Source organism: Crocodylus porosus, unplaced genomic scaffold (assembly GCF_001723895.1).
Source record: "Crocodylus porosus isolate Cpor-Errol unplaced genomic scaffold, CroPor_comp1, whole genome shotgun sequence".
Classification (NCBI taxonomy): Eukaryota; Metazoa; Chordata; order Crocodylia; family Crocodylidae; genus Crocodylus; species Crocodylus porosus.
In genome coordinates this window covers 5,294,500-5,314,235 of record NW_017728933.1, presented here as the reverse complement: position 1 = coordinate 5,314,235, position 19,736 = coordinate 5,294,500, and the positions used below count along the sequence as shown (strand labels likewise).

The window sequence follows — 19,736 nt, the reverse complement described above, 5'->3', positions numbered from 1 at the left end:
GGCGCCGCGGACTCCGAGGCTGGGTGAGGGCCGGTGGGGCAGGGTGCCCTCCCGCGGCGCTGCGCGCCGGCCCATTGGCCGGGGCGCCTGCCACTCGGAGCAGGGGGCGGGGTTTGGTGGGAGGAGGCTAGGGTGGCCCCGCCCCCGGAGCAGGGACCGCGTGGGGGGGTGCCCATGCCCATGCCAGGCTCACGCTGTCCGTCCACAGGGCCGAGGCCGTGCTGGGGGATGTCGCCACTGCCCTGGAGACTGAGTCGTCCAGCGGGAAGGATGCCCTGGTAGGTCCCCGCGCGTGTCCGCGTGGAGGTCAGCCCCAGCACCCCGGCATTGCTGCCTCCAGAATCCCGCTGGCTCTCGCCTCCCGGCAGAGCTGCCGCATCCCTCCTCGCACTCGGCCTCCGGTCACAGCCACACCCAGGGAGACTGGGGCTACAGATGCTTGCTTTGATGCTAGCGTTCCTCGCCCCACCCAAAAGTGGGGCACGAGAGTACACAAAGGGCGAGCTCTGTTGGAGAAGTGTTCAAATAAAGTCAGTTGTAGACAGGAAGGTTGCGAGTTTTGGCTATGTCCTGTGGACAGTTTTAGTTACGTGACTCAAATATGGTTGTCCTTTAAAGGAGAAACGTGGGAAACTCCCTTGCAGGATGGCACAGCTCCAGGTTGAGCCTTACCCTGCACATTGGGGGCAGGAGGGAGGGGTGCCGGGTCAGCACTGGTCATCGATGTTTGCAAGGGTACAAAAAAGGTTGAGGACCACTGGACTGGTGCCGCTGGCTCTGGAACGAGCGCGACCTGCTACGTGCAAAGCGCAGAGCCACTTGTCCAGGCTAGGTATAAGGCAGCGTTTCCCAACCGCTGTGCCACGAGAAACTAACACGCGTGCCTCAGTGAGTTCATAAGTGTGGAGTGGGGAATGCCTTCACAGGCTTGCCTCAGAAACATTTTATGCGTGTAAGTGTGCCAGGGGCTGCAAAAGGTTGAGAAACACCTGTGCAGGGGACCTGTCACTGCTGTATTTGGTACATTGGGAATTGCAAGTCCTCACAAGAAGTGGATGTCAGAACCTTCTAAGGGCATAAGGGGTTTGTCCACTCTGGGACAACCTGGGTTGGGAGCATCTGTGCCAAAACAAATGGTAAAAACGCTCCTTGTGAACAGAGCACTCTAACGTGGTAGCGATTTTGTCCATAAATAGATGACCGAGGCTTATCGTTGGAGGATTTTACCTCTTTAGGTGCCATATGCATGGGTGCCATGGGTTTCCAGCTGCTGTAATTCAATTTAGAATCAAGTGCTTAGAATAATCTTTCTGTTTATGTGGTAAGATTTGCATAATGCATTGTATGGAAACTTCACTAAGATGCTTCCCGCAAACTTGTCTTGTATGCCTTTATGTACTTTTGATTACAGTAAGAGAAAGGGAAATTGTATTAGAAATAAAAGATATTTTTCTAGGCGGTATCAGCAAAATGTTATTAATTAGTTATCGGGTGCCTGGCAAAACATAAAACATCAACAACCTTGAATAGCCAACAAATTGACTGGCTCAGGGGCAGCTGGATTTAGATTAGAAATGGAATGAAAATGCTGCCATGTGATTAATTCAAGTCCATTCCCAGCACAGTTGTATATTAAATATTGCTGGTTTGAAAGTACAAAGAAATCTTCTGTTTCCTTGAAATTCTGCTATCCTGATTGACATGGGATGAGTCTTGGTGCTTTGCCTAAACCAACCTGTTTGCTCTTCTGCTGTTATTACAGGAAGGTGCTGGGGAGAATTCTGAAGTCTTGGACACGCAGACGGGTTCTGTGGATGAAGAGAATGGGCGACAGCTTGGGGAGATAGAGCTGCAGTGCGGGATTTGCACAAAGTGGTTCACAGCAGACACCTTTGGCATCGATACTACGTATGTGGCACCTTTGCTTGGCACCAAATGTCATTTGTGCTTGCATGGCTCCTATTCAGAGGAAAGAAACCACATACTGACTGAATTTTGTAACATTTTAACTCCTGCAGATGATCTGAATTTCTTAGCCATTCTTTTAGGAGATGGCGTTTACTTAAACCTGCTTGGGGATGATTTTTCAGTTGATGCAGTCACTAGAAATCAAAACTCACTGGTTACAGCATCACAGCGTGCTTTGCCACCTGTTATCTCACACCTCCCATATTTGCACTTTATTCTGTTGATTTATTATGTATTTAAACAAATTGGTAGCAAGTGTGTCCTTGCATGAGAGGGTTGATGCTTATATTGTACCGTGTTGTAGAAGGAAGAACGTGCTTCAATTGAAGATGCAGTTTGCAAGATCCTTCAAGTCAATACATTTTTGATAGGTCGGCTAAGCTATGTACTAAATTTAGGTTTACACAAAAGGAAACAAAGCAAGAAATATTTAGAATGTAAATTCCCTGGGACCAAAGACCTTGTCTTATTTTATTTGTGTAAAATATAGCAAGCTGAGAGTTATGTAAATAATAGCAAACCAGGTTTATACAACATTACATGATATATTTATGTTTTCTTCACTCTCTAATCTTTGTGTGCATTTGGACGTTCTCATAAAGTCTTTGCAGCCTTGGGCTACTCCAGGAAAAGACTGTAAAGCCGACATTTAAAAAATAAACAGCGTACTTTCACTGACTCAAGCTGTTAGGCAGGAAAGTAAAGATTACCTGTAAAGGAAAAGCAAATGCAGTTTGACATCTAAGATGCTTGCAATAATTTAAAACACCAAAGTTCAAAATTGAAAGTTGGTTTTAAAGCTGACTTACTTTACATTTCCCACAGAATATTAAAACAACTTTAAAAATACTATGATGAATCCGTGCTTTATTGTTAGATTCTCCCAGAGTTGCTTTCAGCTTAATTTTACTGGATAAATTTCAGGACTGGTTCTGAAACCAAAAAAATAAATAAATTTAAGCTCGTTTTTTTTTTTTCCAGAATGCACTGGGTTTCATTGATTATGAGGATAAATTCAAGTGGTGTATGGTAACTTACCATATGCTGTTACTTTCACAGATCATGCCTGCCTTTCATGACCAACTACAGTTTCCATTGCAATGTTTGCCATCACAGTGGAAACACCTATTTCCTAAGAAAACAAGCAAGTAAGTAAATAAACCGATCAGCATGTCCTGCAAAAGTTGGACGTTTTTCTTCTTTCTCTTTTTTGTTGAGGAGGGAGTGACGCATGCTGACCTTCATTGTAAGCTGGTTTGGTTTTTGATGGGTCTGGTGAAGTTCTGCATTCTGGTTGCGAAGAACCTTCTGATAAGCTGACTTTTCTAAACATTGCAGAAGCTGAGGGGGGCAGGGTTGTTGTTTTGTTTTCGGGGTTTTTTTTGTATTTGCTAACTTTGAGATGCTATATAAATACACTTGACCTTCCTCATCAAGAGTGTAACTGGAGCTCTGCTATATTTTTGTTTTTAAGATCTGAAGGAAATGTGCCTTAGTGCTCTGGCCAACTTAACATGGCAGTCAAGGACACAAGATGAGCACCCAAAAACAATGTTCTCAAAAGACAAGGTACAGCTATAATTATACACAGTCATGTCTGAATGTGAGTTATGATTTGACAAAAGAGCAGACATCTAGATCTACAAGTTCAAACAAACAGTAGGAGCTGTCAGTCTTACCAGTTCTTTTAGGTAAATTTCTAAATGTATACATGATCTTGATGTGAAAGGTTTAATAAAGTAGCTTTATATCTTTTACTGCTTGCAGTTACTAAAAGCCTCATTTTATTACTTTTTTTAAAACAGGATATTATACCGTTTATTGATAAGTACTGGGAGTGTATGACGACAAGACAGAGACCAGGAAAAATGACTTGGCCAAATAACATTGTAAAAACAATGGTAAGTCAGTTTACACTTTATGAAGCTCTTTAATGATACAGTTTCAGTTGCCTTCCGATAGTATCATAGTTGCTAATAACTAGCATGGAAGGTAGAAAAATAGTTCAGACATTAATACTTTTTGTTGTGGTTTCATGTTTACCTAGTTTACTTATTCTTCAGTTCTAGACACTTTGGGACATGATAGGATCCTGTGAGTGTCTTCAATGATTCTTCTCTATTTCAGTGCAAAGAGAGAGATGTGTTTTTGGTAAAAGAGCATCCAGATCCAGGCAGTAAAGACCCAGAGGAGGATTATCCAAAATTTGGCCTTCTAGATCAAGTAAGTGGTTAGAGGCAAAGGGAAAATTCTTTCCTTTGCACCAGTTTCATGGCTTGATGTGAACACCTTGCACATTATTTTAGTGTGTATATATTGGGGATAGATGAATAAATATAACTTAATTCTAGGTACCTACCAACTTTTCTAATTAAAAAAACAACAACCTGTTACTTTAGCCTGCTTAGAATAGGGCACCACATGCAGCCACATGGCTACTGCTGCTGATTCAGTTCTGTTGGAGAAACATTCCAGTCGAGTCAAAAGTAAGCAAGAAGATTGTGAATTTTGGCCATGTCCTTTCTGGATAAACTCAGTTGCATTATCTGGCAATAACACCAGGGTCAGGGCCTGATCAGCTGCTGATGCTTCTCTTTCTAGCATGTGTCAAAGCTTTTAAAAGGTAACAGTCTTCTTTATAACCCTTGCTGCACACTCTGATGGCATCCAGTATCCTCATTCTTAATGCTGTTATATTAACATCACAGTACAATTGAAACACATTCCTTCTTTTTTTGCAATGGAGACTGAATTCCTTATGGCCAGATGGGGAAAAGAAAAAGGCAGGTCTTCTTATCCCTTTCACTTATGTTCACATAAATCCTGCCTCGCTTTTTAGAAAAACACGTACCTAAGTCACCTGTGTTTGTGTCCATCCTGTGGTTCATAACTACTCAGTGCTATGCAACAGCGCTAGAGAACAAAGCAAAATGGTGAGAACCTGACCTGCAAGGTGCTAAGGGCACATAGTTGAATCCTTCCTGGAACTAGGAAAACTTAATCATTCTAGACTGCAGGAGGAGTAAGACTTCAGTGACAAATAAAGTATTTTACACTGTGCTCCTAAAATTTTGCTAGTGCTTCAGGTCTTGGAAACTCCTTAAGAACAAAAACCTCCTGCTGGAACCATGTATTCACACACTTAGAACAGGCCATAGATACTACCATCCATATAGTAGCAGCGCTTTTAAATTGAATTTTCTCTTTCAGGACCTGGCTAATATTGGTCCAGCATATGATAACCAGAAACAGAACAATGCTGTGTCTACTAGTGGAAGTTTAAATGGCAAGTCCTTTAACTTTATCAAAATACGTGTTGAGTATTTAGGAATATGTCACATTTTTACAAAGCCCTGATATGTATGCTATGAATTAACTGGGGCATGTAGAGTTTTTAGAAAAATTTAAAATCCAGTTAATTGGTTATTATTTACTCATTTGACTGCTTTTCTTGGAATGCTTTGAGCCAGTTTAAACCTATGCCTAGTCTATCAACAGAAGTATACATCTGTCCTTACCTTAGCAGTTTTACCCCAAGTTCACTCTGTCAGGTTGCCAGACATACAAATTATTGTGCATACCTGCTTGCAAGAGACCTAGTTAATCAGGAAAACTGAGATCTTTCACATTCTTTTCTATTTTTCTCTCTCCTCTCCACACCTACCACCATGATTTTAATTGTGGCATAACTCCTGTTGCTCAGATCTCCCATTTGCCTTACTCTGAGATTTCAGTCTACTTTGTCATGTACCTCAATATTCTTTCCACTGGTGTAATAACAGCTCTGGTAAAATAATCTCTTAGGCTGTGCCCAGATAAGCGCGGCTGTGCAGTATGTGGCACTGCAGACATGTCTGCGGCACCACATACCGCATATTCTGCTGTTGTCTGCACTGCAGGGGAGCAGTGAGAGGAGGGGAGCTTGATCCCTGGATATCCAGGGGTCAAAAAAACCTGCACAAAAAGTGCACAGGGGGCAGCACTCGCCTCTCAAAACAGGAACCTGTCTGGCCAGAGCCACGCTCTGGCTGCCAGCCAGGCTCTGAGTGGCAGGATCACTACTGCTGCAGCCCCAGGAGGCTCCCAGGACCCTAGGTAAGGCTGCTGGGGCCAGCCCAGTGCTGGCCCCAGCCTCTCCTACCCCACCTGGGGTAACCTGCCACACGCCAGAGGGCGCCTAGCATGGGCATTCCCCAGGGACAACTAGTGGTGGCACACATCTCTGCTAGTTGTCCCCACGGAACCAAACGTCCACACTTGCGTCAACATGGCCTTAGTGAGCAAGGCAAACCTTTTCCTATGTTAGTTAATATAAACTTGCTCTGAAAAATTTCCACTTGTGTGATAAGCCATTCCTCTGCAAATGCACTTATGTTACTAGCAGCTAATGAGGTAACTTGTCTTCAAAAAATGCTCTTTTTGTCACTGTAGATCTCTAAAGTATATATTTCAGTTCATGCACTGGTTGTGTTCTCCTTTAGTTATTAAAATTTGACAAATACATGGTGCCACTTCTGTTCCTGCAGGTGGAGCCTCTTTGGGAGGTGAATATTTTCAGCTTCTCAAACTTAAGTATTACTGTGGTTTGGAAAGCTTTTTTGCTCAATTGTCTTAGAAGCTAAAGTCAATTAAAAATCTAAAGTGTGTCCTGAAATGATTGCTGTAATACTAAATACAAAATAATTCCACTTTTAATGTTCAGCAACTAGAAGCTTTTAAATTGTCATATTCTGCCTCACTTGACTGGCATCAGGTCCCTTCCAACAGAATTTTTCTTTTGAAGGATTCAATAGGATTCTTAATGGACATCCACAATTTAATCATTTTGGCTGCTGAATAATGGGTCTGTAAAGCCCATTCTACAATATTCTAACATTAATAAGGGAAACTTCAGATGTGCTTGGAAGGCTTTATTTTTGCCAGTGCAGAGCATGTTATGACATGCTGGGAGTTGATCTGCAGGATTAACACAAGCTGGTGTAGTCAGAGCTGGTCAGGTTTGTGCAGAATATGATAACCCCTCAAAGGTCTCGGGCCCTTACACTGCAGCAAGTATGCTGGTAATTTAAAAGCTTGCTCTGTTCTTAGTTACAATACACTGTGCACTAAAAGGTGTTTATCTACAATCCACAGAAACCTTGTAATCGCATCCTTTTAAGTAAAAATCGTTTTTTCCAAAAACCCTATGTATTCTCCTGCTAAAATACACATATCTGATGCATGATAATTTGGCACAATTTTGACGTTAGTCAGCGTTTTGTCCTGTACTTCAGTTGAATTCAAGTTAAATACGTTATTGTGAAAAGCAATTCTTTTCTCTTATTTCGATCCCAAATGGTAACAATTTTGGTATCACTGGAGAGAGACACCTTTTATTGCTTATTTTCCCCATTTTGGTGTATTTTATTTTATATATTGGATTTTAAATGTTAAGTGCTTACTGCTGAAGCAGGTATTGTGTGTCCAAGTGTTTCTCAAGCATATTGTGTGCCATTGAGAGAACTGAAAGTCTGCTTAAGATGACAAATGCATACAGTGGGTCTCTGTTACTTTTGCAAAAGAAAATTAAACTGCATTAACTGCGTGTGTGGAATCTCCATGAAAGTGTGCATTAACTTTTGGCTTCAAACTAATCTTAAACGATAGCATACGATTTATCTTCAATGGGAAAGTCATTACTTATCATTCACACAGTAAAAGCTTGAGTTGAGCCCAGCAAAGCAAGTTTTCCTGATTGATGTGCTCATCTATTCAAACCAGCACGTTCTCTAGCTAAATTTTGGCTTTTACTGTGTTTGTTCTCTGTCAGCTTGTCAATTTAAGTTTCAGACGGCTGCGTACAAGTTGGTTGACTCTTACTAAAGCAATAGACAAATGTGACAGTGTTGCACCCATGGCGGTTCCATACTCACCAGTTCCTTCTGCCACCAGCAGCCGTTGATATTTGGAATTGCGATGATTTCTCTCTTAAGGGGGTATTGCAGCAGGTGGCAGCGGGAAAGGAAGGGGAGCAAAACGCAAACAGCAAGATGGAGGGACCACAGGAACTGCCAAGAAAACCAGAAGGTAAATGGAAAGATACAGTCTGAATAGACTTAAGATAGCCAAGAGAAATGGGGAAGGCATTGGAAAGCATAAGCGACTATCCTCATACCAGCCATGGCTGTAGGGATGGCTTTAACAACAGAGGGTACCTGCACCCCATTTGTTACTTGCTGGTTTGGAGGCAAGAGGCAGCATCTTCTGCAAACTTGTACCACTCTATTGTCTTTGCATTAAGGTGCTTTCTGGAGGGGTGGATGCTCCCCTCTTTCAGGCATCATCTCCTTAAGGAGAAAGTGGTGCACAGGCCTCAAAAGTGGTCTTTTGCCCAGGAGTTAATTTGGCACTAGACTGGACATAGCTTAGGTTACTGAGTACATCCCTGGCCAGTCTGGTATAGACAGGGCATATATAGACTGGGAAATCGGAAGGGGGTGGTGCTGTCAGTAGCATGCCTTGTATAGAAGAGTTTGAAGAGGAAAATCTGAAGGAGGCTTGTTTGAGAACACTAGGGGTTTGTGGTGTCTGCTGCTGCCCCTGCCCAGTTACTAACTTCTTACCTTTTGCTTTTCACAGTGACCCCTTGTTTTCAGCTCAGCGCCTGCCACCTCATGGCTATCCTTTGGAACATCCTTTTAATAAAGATGGGTATCGTTATATTTTGGCTGAGCCTGACCCCCACGCACCTGACCCAGAGAAACTGGAGTTAGACTGCTGGGCAGGAAAGCCAATTCCTGGAGATCTCTACCGAGCATGCCTGTATGAACGGGTCTTACTGGCACTGCATGACCGAGGTATGGAGTCAGCTCTTCTTTTGTGACTTCAGTTTACTAGTTAGTAAAGCTCCAAAAAGAATTGCTTCAAGCAGCAGATGTAGATGTAGGATTGACTTTTTGTAATCTGCTTGCCTGTGTATGCTACCGCAAGGTGAAAACTGAAAGTGAGATACTCAACTCCTTGTTCTCTCTGACTACTGCAGCTCCACAGTTAAAGATTTCTGATGACCGATTGACTGTCATAGGAGAGAAGGGGTATTCCATGGTACGAGCTTCACATGGGGTCCGTAAAGGAGCCTGGTATTTTGAAATATCCATAGATGAGATGCCTCCAGATACAGCTGCCAGACTCGGCTGGTCGCAACCACTAGGTAAAGTAATTTCTAAAAACTTTTAACAGTAGCAGCTTTATTACCTGTTCTGGGTTTCGTCTCAATTTCTTCTGGTAATTCTGGCCTCTGTAAAATAATTCAAAGAGTTAAAAAGAGTAGGAAAACTGATGTCAACACTGGCAACTCTTTTTGTGGAAGCAAAGAAACCGTTATGTGTTGGGTTTTTTTTCTAAACGTGATTGGAACAGCTGCAGCAAACTCTCAGGCATACTGTCTTCTGTCATGCTATTGTGATGCCAGTGTTTCACACTCCCAGCATGTTTGGCCTCACTACATTGTTTTAGTGAAGCAGGTGTAGATAGCCAAGGACCTACAGAGTCTTAGAACAGCAGAGGCTGTGCCTGAGCTTTCAGATACTGATGGTACAGAGCAAACGTCTTTGTGTATTAAGTCTGGAAGATTCTCCCTGAAATGTTAACTAGTATAGAAAATCCCTGCTTCATGCATAACTAGACTTGAGTTTCTATCTACTTTTAAGCAGTCCAGTCATTCAGAAGCCTGAAGGAAGAATCTGTAACTGATCTCTGAATTTCCACAGGGAACCTTCAGGCTCCTCTGGGCTATGACAAATTTAGTTACTCTTGGCGAAGCAAAAAAGGAACAAAATTTCATCAGTCCATAGGCAAACACTATTCATCGGGCTATGGCCAAGGAGATATGCTTGGATTTTATATCAGTCTTCCCGAAGACACTGAGACTGCTAAGTCACTTCCTGATACCTACAAAGATAAAGTAAGTTGTGTAATGATGGACTCCTTCAGTGTTGTTCTCACCATATGTTTTCGGAGTATCTGTGTCAGATGTTGGCTGTGTTTAGTCAATGCCCAGTGCTTCCTACTTGGTTGCAAACATGGTTACTTTTCCTTCCTCGTGTTTACTTAAGGTGTTCAAACCTCATTTTTGATTGGTGACCTAACCATAACTGTTTGCATCTCCACTACTAGGTGGTGCATGCACCAATTCAATCCTTGTACATTTACCATTAGCTATACTGCCTAAAGCTAATTGCGAACGTCTTGCAGCCTGTTTTTAAGTGCTGCTGTTGCTTACCTTTGTAGGCTCTGATCAAATTCAAAAGTTACTTGTATTTTGAAGAGAAGGACTTTGTGGATAAAGCAGAGAAAAGCTTAAAACAAGCGCCTGGAAGCCAAGTAAGTTTAGCATGGGGGTAGGGTGGAACATGATACAGATCACATCAAAGATCCAACAGAACAAACAAATTATTGAGAATTGGTGTAGTTTGTACGTTAGTTCATGCATTTTCATGTAGGATTCAAGCAGCACCAGGAATAGTATGACTACACTCTTACCTGTCTTGTATATGAAGGTGGAGGTGGAGATTCCAACTTAAGCTTCAGTTGTCTAAGCTTAGGGAGACTCAAATAAGCCAGTGAGGCAGCTGGATTTCACTGTCCTCAACCCGTGATAAGTCCCTGTAGGCAGCTGTGGTTTAAGGAATGCAAGATGTTAAATAAATACATAAGTAAAATCTAGGCAGATGTGCCAGGCACTCTGCAACATTAAGCCAAATAAGTAGCTCCAGTGTTAAAGAAGATTCTGTTATCAAAATCCTTAGGTTACCAAGTGAGGGTCAGATGGAAGGGATTTGAGATGGGGAGGGGCAGGAAGAAGGTTAAGATGAATCAGTGAAACTTAGTGACCTCTGGCTAACTGTTACTATTTTTCTTTCTCAGATAACCTTCTACAAGAACGGGGTCAGTCAAGGGGTTGCCTTTAAAGATATTTTTGAAGGCGTTTATTTCCCTGCCATTTCTCTGTATAAAGGCTGCACGGTACGTACATAAGACACAGAGCTCAGAGTTTAGAAGACTAAATGAATGAGGGAGCAGAAAAAGTAGATTTGTACCGCAGCGGTTCCTAGGAGCCCTGATCATGGGTCTCATCCACCACGTTTGACATCGGACAGTCACAGAACAACAAGTCCCTGGCCCCAGGAGCTGAAAAAACACCCACAATCATTCCAGCAAAGGGTTCCTTGTGGCTTTCAAGTTAACTCCTACCATTGTCTATCTTTAGCCTCTAGAGAGATCCACCAAGGCCACTTGAGGCTACACTTGAGTTGCTCTAAAGCTAAGAGGCCAAATGCTTACCTTGGAGACTTAGCTTTTCATGTCACTTTCTTTCTTGGGTACTGACATGTGTTGCCATGTAATGGTATGTGGCCACATTTCACCAAGTCATGACATGTTTTGCTAAGTCAGACAAATATCGGAAGCAGCCACGTCCCCTGGCTCCTGTATTTGACTGCTGTACTTCCTCTTCAGCATGTTTCTCTGACACTGAATACATTTACTTTTCTTTCATAGGTTTCAATAAATTTTGGACCGTATTTCAAATACCCTCCAAGGGACATCACTTACCACCCAGTAAGTAGCAATGCAGCAGCTACAACTCTGCTTTTCCTGTGCTACTGCTACTATATCGGTTTTCAGTTTACCTGGTGGGCCTCCATTCTGTCAACAAAAGGCAGGTCAGAATTGTGAAGTGGCATTTTTCTTTTCTTGATTTCGAGGGTGAAGAGGAGACTGGAATGCACTTGCCTGAGGAGAAAAACCTAATAATCACTTTCCTCTGAATTTTGCTAGTATAGCTGCATTACCTAGATTTATATTTTAGCATCATTTCACTGGGGCAAAGGGAGAAATGCATTGGGCTTGATCTCGATGAGCTTTGGTTGAGATACTGAGCAGGATACAGAAGTAGTATTTCTAGGCAGAATTATGTGGAGCTCAAACATTCCCTATTTTGTGCTTGAAATAGGATTAAAGCAAAGCATGTTCCCTCCCCCCCGGTGGATTCATTGGAAGCAAAATTTAAAATATGCATTTGATCTCGGATCCCTGCCCCCTACCTTGCATCTTCAGAGTTACACTTCTGAAACAAATGGCAGAGAAGCTGGATGCGGATATGATAAGAAGGCTGTCATAGTTAGTACTTAAAGCCTGGAAGGAATAAAGCCTTATACCCTAGGGATTAAAGCTCTCTGTAACTCTTGAGATTTAGGATGGAACCTATTTTTCCTTACCCCAGAATTGATAGAAGAGTCCGTATGCTAAACTACAGCACTGCCCCTGGACTGACCACCCCAACCCCATTAACCCTTTCCTTTCTCCACCCCCAACAGATGAGCAACATGGGCTGGGGGGCTGTGGTAGAGCACACACTGGCTGATGTCCTCTATCACGTGGAAACAGAAGTTGATGGCAGACGCAGCCCGCCATGGGAGCCTTGACGGAGATGCTGTCAGTGCAGGCATTTAGCTTTTTTTTTTTTTCCTTTTTTTAATTGTGGACTTTAGAAAAATAAATATGGTTTCTTTCTAGTGGAACGTGCACTGCTCAGTTTCTGAACCAGTCCTCTTTGGCCAGAACAAAACAGGGTGAAGCAGACTCAGCAGCTATCTCTGCAATGCACTCATTGGCATTGGATGTATTATGTTCTCATGACCCATTCTACCCCAGGCCGGAGACTTTTCAGTGAATTCAGTGCTGTGCTGTATTGTGCTACCTACCAGCGTCCTCTACTACTCGTCCTTTTAAAGAGTCACCAAAATGACTATTTGATCATACTGCAATAATTTCTCATTTACTGTCCGGATTGGAAAAGTCATTCTTTACTAAGACTGGGCCCTGGCCATAAATGCCTACTTCATAGTACAATGAAGCAGGTGCATCCAGATACCTTCCAGCAGCGGAGTAGGATCATCTGTGCTACAGGATTTTTAAACTGTCAGTAGCTGTCATACCAAGGGATTGCTTTGTACCAAGACTACTGTGTTCAAACAAAATTATGGGACAAAGAAAGTCTGGGTTTATTTTATATTAACTGGAAACCAGTTTAAAATAAAGTCTTTTCCCCAAGACTGGTTATGGCCTTGGCTGTTTTATGAAGGTTAGGACTTCCGTTGTAAAGCTTGCTGCCAAATTCCATGGAACCAGCCCTCTTATCTAAACTGTTGCAGCATTTTGTTGACTGTATGTACCTCTTCCTGGAGGCACGAGTGGTTTTAAAAAAAATCGGGGAATATTCTGAGGTCACTCTGTTTTTAACAGATCTTACGGTCCGATACAAGTCTCTGAAGTGGTTTCTTGTACAAGGTAGGTAACACTCACAATAATAGGAAATAAAAGTTCTGAGCAGTTGTTTAATTTGCTCTCTCTCTACTGAGCTCTGAATAAATGAAATGAGGCGGGGACTTTGTATTTCTTATATTTATTTTAAAAAGTATTGATACAGGTTTCATACACTTAACGGATTCATTTTTTGGGGGAAAAAAAAAGCCTGGTGAGTACATTAGACTACTACACTGATTACACACATCTTCTACATAGCAACTGTCCTTTTGGAGCTCTACAGGGCAGAGAAGGTAATAATTTTTTAGAGTGTAAAGTGAGATGAAGCTATTTTCACAATGAATAAGTTTCTCTATGTTACATGTAATTACCTTCATTTAAAACAAATGTGCTTAGGGCTGGTTCACTGGGAGGTGTGTATGTTGCATTAACAACTGGAATAAATATTAAATAGTCACATAATATGCAAGTCTATACAAGAAAAATAAATACCTATGCATTCATTTATAAATTAAATTTCCTACAGCAGAAATCCACTAAGTGCAAAACTGATCTGCAGCTGCCTGTACTGGAGGTTGAACTAACTACAGTGTAAAGCTTAGAAATCTGCACTGGAACAAGCTGCTACCTGTGCAGATTTCTTCTGTGAAATCTAAAAACAAACTTATTGCAGGCAGCTTGCATAGCTTGTCAGAGGTGGCTTTGCAGCATAATCTACGTACCACAATATTTGCAAAGAGGCAGGTAGCAGAATTACTCTAGTGTTGTATGCAACAGCCCAGTCTCCTTAGAGTTGCAATAGGTTTTCCATCCTTCACTACCTTAAAAGAGCAGGAAGGTAACTAGTTTTAGACGATACATAATACTCCTTTAAGATGTCTATAGGAAGCTGTTTCCCTTTTCCATTAACATTTCAAATAATACGTTTCACCAGATAGGGCTTTTGAAAGCTTCAAAAGGTCTTGGCTTGTCCAGGCACAGGGAGAATGAATTAAATGCAGTAACTGTTCTGCACAAACTCCCCATCAGGACAGCTGTATTTTACACTTCAGTACTTTGGTGCCTTCTGAGGACCGGGGTTTGCAATGTAGTTTGTTCCACTGAGTGCAGTTTAGTCCAGCTTCAGAGGCATTGAGTAGGAAATAAGTGTCTATTGGGGAGCTCCTCTGGAATCTCTCTTAGAGGCTATTGCCAGGTGTAGACAAGCCCTTCATAGTTACATTTTAAACCTGTAACTCGGTGAAGGTCTTTTAGGCCTAGTAGACCTATTCACATACATCACAGGAAAATTTACTGGAGTATCTACCAAGTAAATGGGGAAAATTGAGTGGGGCTTGCATTGCAATCTTGGCCATTTGTGTTCTTCCACTTTTCTGCTTCGGTGGAAGCAGAGGCCTCTTGTTAGAGCAAGAGAGTAGCTTCCCTGTAAAGATGCCAAAAACTTTAGAAGAACACAAAGCTGGACACATTTCACCATGCACCAAGAGAATCTGATACTGCAGGCAGCAGAGGTGGCCCTGTCCTTTTTTAAGCTACCTGCTCTCGGTAGATCTGATGGGTTGCGGGGTACACGGGGAGCCATTCTTCCTGGGTGGGTGGGTGGCGATCTTGTGCTGCAGGGAGTACAGCAACACGCTTATCGAGAACTGGTCCAAGGCCAACTCTCCTACCATGAGCTCCATTTTAAAAAGTCTAGCCTAGAAGCAGGTCTTGGATAATACAGTGGCGATCTCACCTTGGGGCACGTATCTTTGGCCCTGTTGGCCTGTGACAGTTTGTGACTGTGGCTCAGGGTCAGGTTTCTTTATGGGGAACAGCGAAACTTCAGCAGTTGATGGCGACTGCAGGAGGAGCTGTGCTAGCCAGGCGCTTGCGGAGTTGGTTGGCAAAGTCTACCTGCGTCTGGGAAAGGACCTGATTGATGATTGATTTGGGCAGCCACCCCTGAGGGAGAACAGAGAACAAGATGGTGTTAGGTGAAGGGGGTTGCAGGGCAGGAGGCACAGGTGGCAAGAGTGAAGACATAGGCATGGGGAACATAGTGGCTCTCTGGACTGGATAAAACTAGAACCACCTCAAACAGGTTAAAAAAACTAGAAAACTTGCGGCTTCATTTACAGCTGCACTGCAAGGACCTGCACAGCTGTGAGGGAGCTCCATGCACTTACCTTCAGGTCAATGCTGAGAAGCCACGTTAACTTGGTTTGGGAAGGATTTTCAGCCAGCGGACGAAGAATCATGCATGTGGGCCCGTTTTCAGCTCTGCACAAGAGGGGAAATGCATTGCATTAGGAAAGTAGCAACCGAGCTCTGACCAGGGAAGTGGCATATTCTTTTCTACAGACCTTAACTAGGAGGGGGGCAGTTCTTTCCTTTTCAAGCCTTAGAAAAGCTGTGTGTGTTAGACTCAGTCTGGGATTTATAAAAAGGTTTCCAGGAGCGCATTTTAGACTTTTGCTCTCCCTTGCCAGTAGGGTCGAGGGGGAGGGATACTCTTTACAGACAAGGACAACGGCTCTTTACCTTATGAATCCCTTCTGTTCTGGCATCGCCCCATGCTTCGTGGCCATCCCAGCCAGGACACACGTCGAGCCGCGTCTCTTAGTGCACCGGACACTGACAAAATCTCGCGGTCCAACGATGTTGCCAGGTGTAGCAGCAGCAGTTTCGTGGGTGATCAGCGTGTCTTTACCAATCTTTTGAAGAATCTGTGACGGGAACGGAGTTCCCAACCGTTAGACAGAGCCAGCCTACCATGCTGCATACACGGGCACTGCAAGTCAAATCCTGCGGGCTGCAGTCTAAGACTTGATCCCATGTTGAGATGACATACCAGGCCATTCCTGCACTCACAGTTCACTGAAAGCCTAACCAAGGTCTGCACCTTGCTGCAAGCACCCGGGTTCCTCTACGTCATTGGCTTTGCAGTCCCAGAACAGCCTGGTGGGGCCCTTTCCAGGAAGTTAGATTACAGTAAGCAAATCTGCACTGAGATGTAGGAGCAGATGCTCGATTCTTCCAGCACAGGGTCTAGTGTGATGAGTTCATAGGATGCTATGTTTAGGCAGCATCCAGCCCTGCTGCTATTTCTGATGTATAAAACAACACCAAATATTTGTAGTAAAATGAATTCACCCCCATTTACAAGTGCAGGCTGCTCCGATTAGGAAATTCCCTTCTCTTGGGACAATATTACCACTACTGCAAAACACATTCCAGGTCAGCTGCAGGGAGCTTGGTCTCTAAAGGAGATGAGGGTCTGTGCTGCTCAGAGAAAGCAGCTCAGAGGTGAAAAGTAAAGGCAGGGACAGCCTGTGCCCAGATGTATTTATGGGCTGAGCAGTTCCTCTGTGCCTGTCTTAAGAAAGCAAAACCATAATTCTTCAGTCTCTGCTCAAAGCCCGTGATGCAGTCCCTGCCTAAAATCAGAGCCCAGGCACCCATCCTTCCCCCCTCGGCACCAGCGCAGTCACCAGGGTCTCACCTTGACCCCCTGGACACTGGGGTTCCAGTCTCCCATCTGCTCCATCCTTTCCACCAACTCCTCGTACACAGAGTCCAGGGGCTGGTCCACAACCACCTCCAAGCGAAACACCTTCCCCACATCTGGCAGCACCTTGCTCAGCACTCGGTCCCCATTGCCCTACAGGGAAAGGAGGCAGGAGAGTTTGACGCTGCCCCCAAACGTTCATTCCTGACCATCAAACACACACGATATACAGCAACAATGCATGAACGGGCAGGAGCCCTACCACAGCTGTCTCTGTTTTCCAGCCGTCCTGGTCCGCAAGGATGCCGAGGGATTTCTGGAGGGCCTCCTCTCCCTGTTTGAGATAGGACATCTCCACTTCGCTGAAGGGCCTCTCCTCCAGCCTGGAGCCTGCGGGGTGGGGAGTTTACTTGGTCAGTGGTGAAGCACTGTTGGCAGCTCCACCCCCCTACAACAAACCAACATGATGCATGGTGCAAAACAGCTCACCCCGTGCATGCTAGCCCTGTGGAGGGGGCATTGGGGGAGGTACCCACGTGCTCAATTCCCACTGCAAGTCTAGGTTTGGGATTTGGATTTTATAGACTAGGCTGCTTGCATCTATGCTTCTCTGCGAGTGTGTGCGTATCGCAGGTACAAGCTCTCGACAGACCTGGGCTGTGGCAAAAGCTACTCCAGGCTAAACCCATGCGAGACCCTCCCCTGGTGGCTCACCCCATGGCACTTACTGAGCAACGAACTCCTCCGGCGAACCTGGTTGATCCATTTCCCAGGGCCCGTGCCAGCGAAGGCGAGCTTGTTCAGCTCCTGGCTGATGGCGACAGCGGCCTTTCGACGCAGACCTTGAAACGAGAGAACAAAGCTGGGACTTAGCAGGGCAGATCTGCTCGCACTGCACTTTGCATTACGCTCCTGAGTGAAAGAAAAATTCCCCGAACAGATTCCCTACCCGTTCAGGGTGCACGGATATTTTGTCTCCCTGATTCTGCTCATCTGCCCAGGTCCCCAGGGAGGCAGTGCACTCACAGAAGAGGCACGTTCCCATCTGCTCTCTCTGCTGCCTGCCTTTGAGCACAGCAGTGCTCCTGTCTAAGCAGCAACATCCTTTTGGTTTCTGCAAGCGGAGTGGACTTGCATCCCTGCAGGACCTTCCCCAGGAGGTGAGCTCCAGTTCCCACGGGCCTCAGTACGGAGCCAGGAAATCGCATTTCATCCTTTATTAACACTTGAGGGGAGGGATGGGGCCTATAATGAGGCTATACAGCTGTAACATGGAGAGCAAGTCCTGCCAACCACTGGAAGAGGGTTCACCTCCGGCTTCAGCTGAGAAAGTGGAGTGGGATTTGAGAAGTCTCAGCAGCAGCATGTGCCCACTGACACCTGCCCTAGGACACACAGCACAACGGAGGGAGAGCCCCAAGCCAGGAGAACCAGGTTTGCTACAGGCCTGCAAGCACCTGGAGCAGACCGCTGCTCTAATACGATGCGGAAAGCCAGAGAGCAGGGCAGGCTGCTCCTCGTTTGCAGCAGCCTGGCAAGGAGGAAACCCATCCAAGCAGCAGGAAGGCCTCAGCCTCTGCCAGGCAAACACCTGGCAGCAGGGAACAGACTCTTTATCTGTGCTTGCAAAGCACCGCGTGCATTTAAAACGTTGCATAAAACCTAGTGCAACAGCCCTGGACAAGGAGAAGTGTCCTGCATTCACCAACAGGCACAAAACCTTCCCCTGCTCCAGCTGGACAGGCTCTTCTGGCAGCAGCTAAGGGCACACTGCAAAAGGCATTGGGCTCCATGGCGGAGCAGAGACAGTGCACAGAGGAGCCCCAATAAGCAGACTTATTGCAAGCAAGAAGTGCCTTCAGACCAGTTCAACGCCAGTCCCCTCCCCAGACGCCCGGGGCTGCTCCCCCTCACCTGTCATGTTGCGCAGGTGCCTGTATGAGATCCCAGCACACAGCTTGAAGGTAGCTGGCAGCATGGTGCTCGGCTGGAGGATCTCTGCCCTCGGGAACTCGTGTCTCTGCAGCAGCTGGCCCGGGGCTCAGTGTTCGCCTGGTGCAGCCCTCTGGGCTCTCAGCCTTAAATACAGCAGCTGAAGGATGCTTGTTTGTCAGCAAGGAGATAAGGAGAGGCATCGCTTACGGCAGGCTGCAGGGGCCAAGGCCAAAGTCATCTCCCCAGGCATCTGTCATGGGGTTGCAAGGGGCAGCTCCGATCAAGGGAAGCAGCAGGTCCTGCCACCCTGACTCTGCTTTATTAACTCTGTGCAGCCCAGCGCAGTGCTACCTTGGACAGCGTAGGCGCTAGCAGGTTGGTGCTGGGGGCTCCCGATCCACTGGCCTTGGAATCCCTGGCCATATGGAGACCCCTCAAGGCAAACATTTGCTGGCTGACTTGCACACATGGTGCAGTAACACGGGCAGGGTATTACCACTGCAATTACACCCTCTCCACTCAACTGCCTGTGGCTTCCTCCCAGTTGCTACCTCTGAGGATACAGTGCCCTCCAGCAGCTGCCTTGCCCTGCACCCTACCAAGGAGCTGGCTCATAGCCTGGTCTCTAGATTTACCCCCAAGGGAGGACTGCAGATTGCACAAGCTGGACATCTCAGGGGGAGAGAGTGGGACCGGCCTTGCACACCAGCCTGCAGTCAGCCCAGGGGCTACTAGGAATGGAGACCCAGGGGGGTCCCAACCTACAGCAGACAGGCAGTGAGCGGAGGTCTGACATCACAGCTACCATTTGCACTGTAGGCAGTAAAAACCCCAAACAGCACACAGGTATGACCTGCCTTTGACACAGGAAGCCAGTTAACGCATTTCCCTGAGCCTGGCATTGCCCCTGGCTCTGGTTTGGGCAGGCCACGGTGCCAGCTGTGGCTCAGCTGGGCCCCTGTCTAGCCTGGGATCAGACTTCTTCTGCCCTGCTGTTCAGGTCCCATTGTGGAGCTGTGGGCAGGGACAGGCTGGTGAC

At 45.4% G+C, this 19,736-nt stretch overlaps 2 protein-coding genes across 3 annotated transcripts; one reads left to right on the top strand and one right to left on the bottom strand.

The window, feature by feature from the left end:
• Positions 1–6: 6 nt before the first annotated feature.
• ASH2L (ASH2 like histone lysine methyltransferase complex subunit) lies at positions 7–13,061 on the top strand. 2 transcript variants are annotated; one of them, XM_019546104.1, is made up of 17 exons: positions 7–23; positions 209–278; positions 1,763–1,908; positions 3,028–3,116; positions 3,443–3,537; positions 3,774–3,869; positions 4,096–4,191; positions 5,179–5,254; positions 6,495–6,512; positions 7,941–8,034; positions 8,587–8,804; positions 8,990–9,157; positions 9,717–9,910; positions 10,237–10,329; positions 10,873–10,971; positions 11,506–11,565; positions 12,324–13,061. In XM_019546104.1, the coding sequence occupies exons 4-17, from the start codon at positions 3,044–3,046 to the stop codon at positions 12,429–12,431; spliced, it is 1,488 nt and encodes a 495-aa protein (XP_019401649.1). In that variant the 5' UTR covers positions 7–23; positions 209–278; positions 1,763–1,908; positions 3,028–3,043; the 3' UTR covers positions 12,432–13,061. The 2 variants fall into 2 exon arrangements, with proteins under 2 accessions (XP_019401649.1, XP_019401651.1); XM_019546106.1 differs by lacking the exon at positions 6,495–6,512.
• Positions 13,062–13,470: 409 nt separating this feature from the next.
• Positions 13,471–18,830, bottom strand: STAR (steroidogenic acute regulatory protein). Its single transcript, XM_019546107.1, has 7 exons — positions 18,677–18,830; positions 17,491–17,604; positions 17,025–17,152; positions 16,757–16,915; positions 15,796–15,980; positions 15,441–15,534; positions 13,471–15,216 (listed from the first exon to the last, which is right to left on the bottom strand). Exons 1-7 carry the CDS (start codon positions 18,738–18,740, stop codon positions 15,097–15,099), a joined length of 864 nt encoding a protein of 287 aa, XP_019401652.1. The 5' UTR covers positions 18,741–18,830; the 3' UTR covers positions 13,471–15,096.
• Between the last annotated feature and the right edge of the window lie 906 nt (positions 18,831–19,736).

Excerpts from the sequence above, each read along its gene's own strand:
- ASH2L (XM_019546104.1), top strand. The coding sequence starts at position 3,044 with ATGACCAACTACAGTTTCCATTGCAATGTTTGCCATCACAGTGGAAAC. Across the intron at positions 3,538-3,773 it reads CAATGTTCTCAAAAGACAAG|GATATTATACCGTTTATTGA; the intron begins GTACAGCTATAA and ends TTTTTAAAACAG. Across the intron at positions 3,870-4,095 it reads ATAACATTGTAAAAACAATG|TGCAAAGAGAGAGATGTGTT; the intron begins GTAAGTCAGTTT and ends TCTCTATTTCAG.
- STAR (XM_019546107.1), bottom strand. The coding sequence starts at position 18,740 with ATGCTGCCAGCTACCTTCAAGCTGTGTGCTGGGATCTCATACAGGCAC. Across the intron at positions 17,153-17,490 it reads CCGGAGGAGTTCGTTGCTCA|GCTCCAGGCTGGAGGAGAGG; the intron begins GTAAGTGCCATG and ends CCCACCCCGCAG. Across the intron at positions 15,217-15,440 it reads TTCTCAGCATTGACCTGAAG|GGGTGGCTGCCCAAATCAAT; the intron begins GTAAGTGCATGG and ends GTTCTCCCTCAG.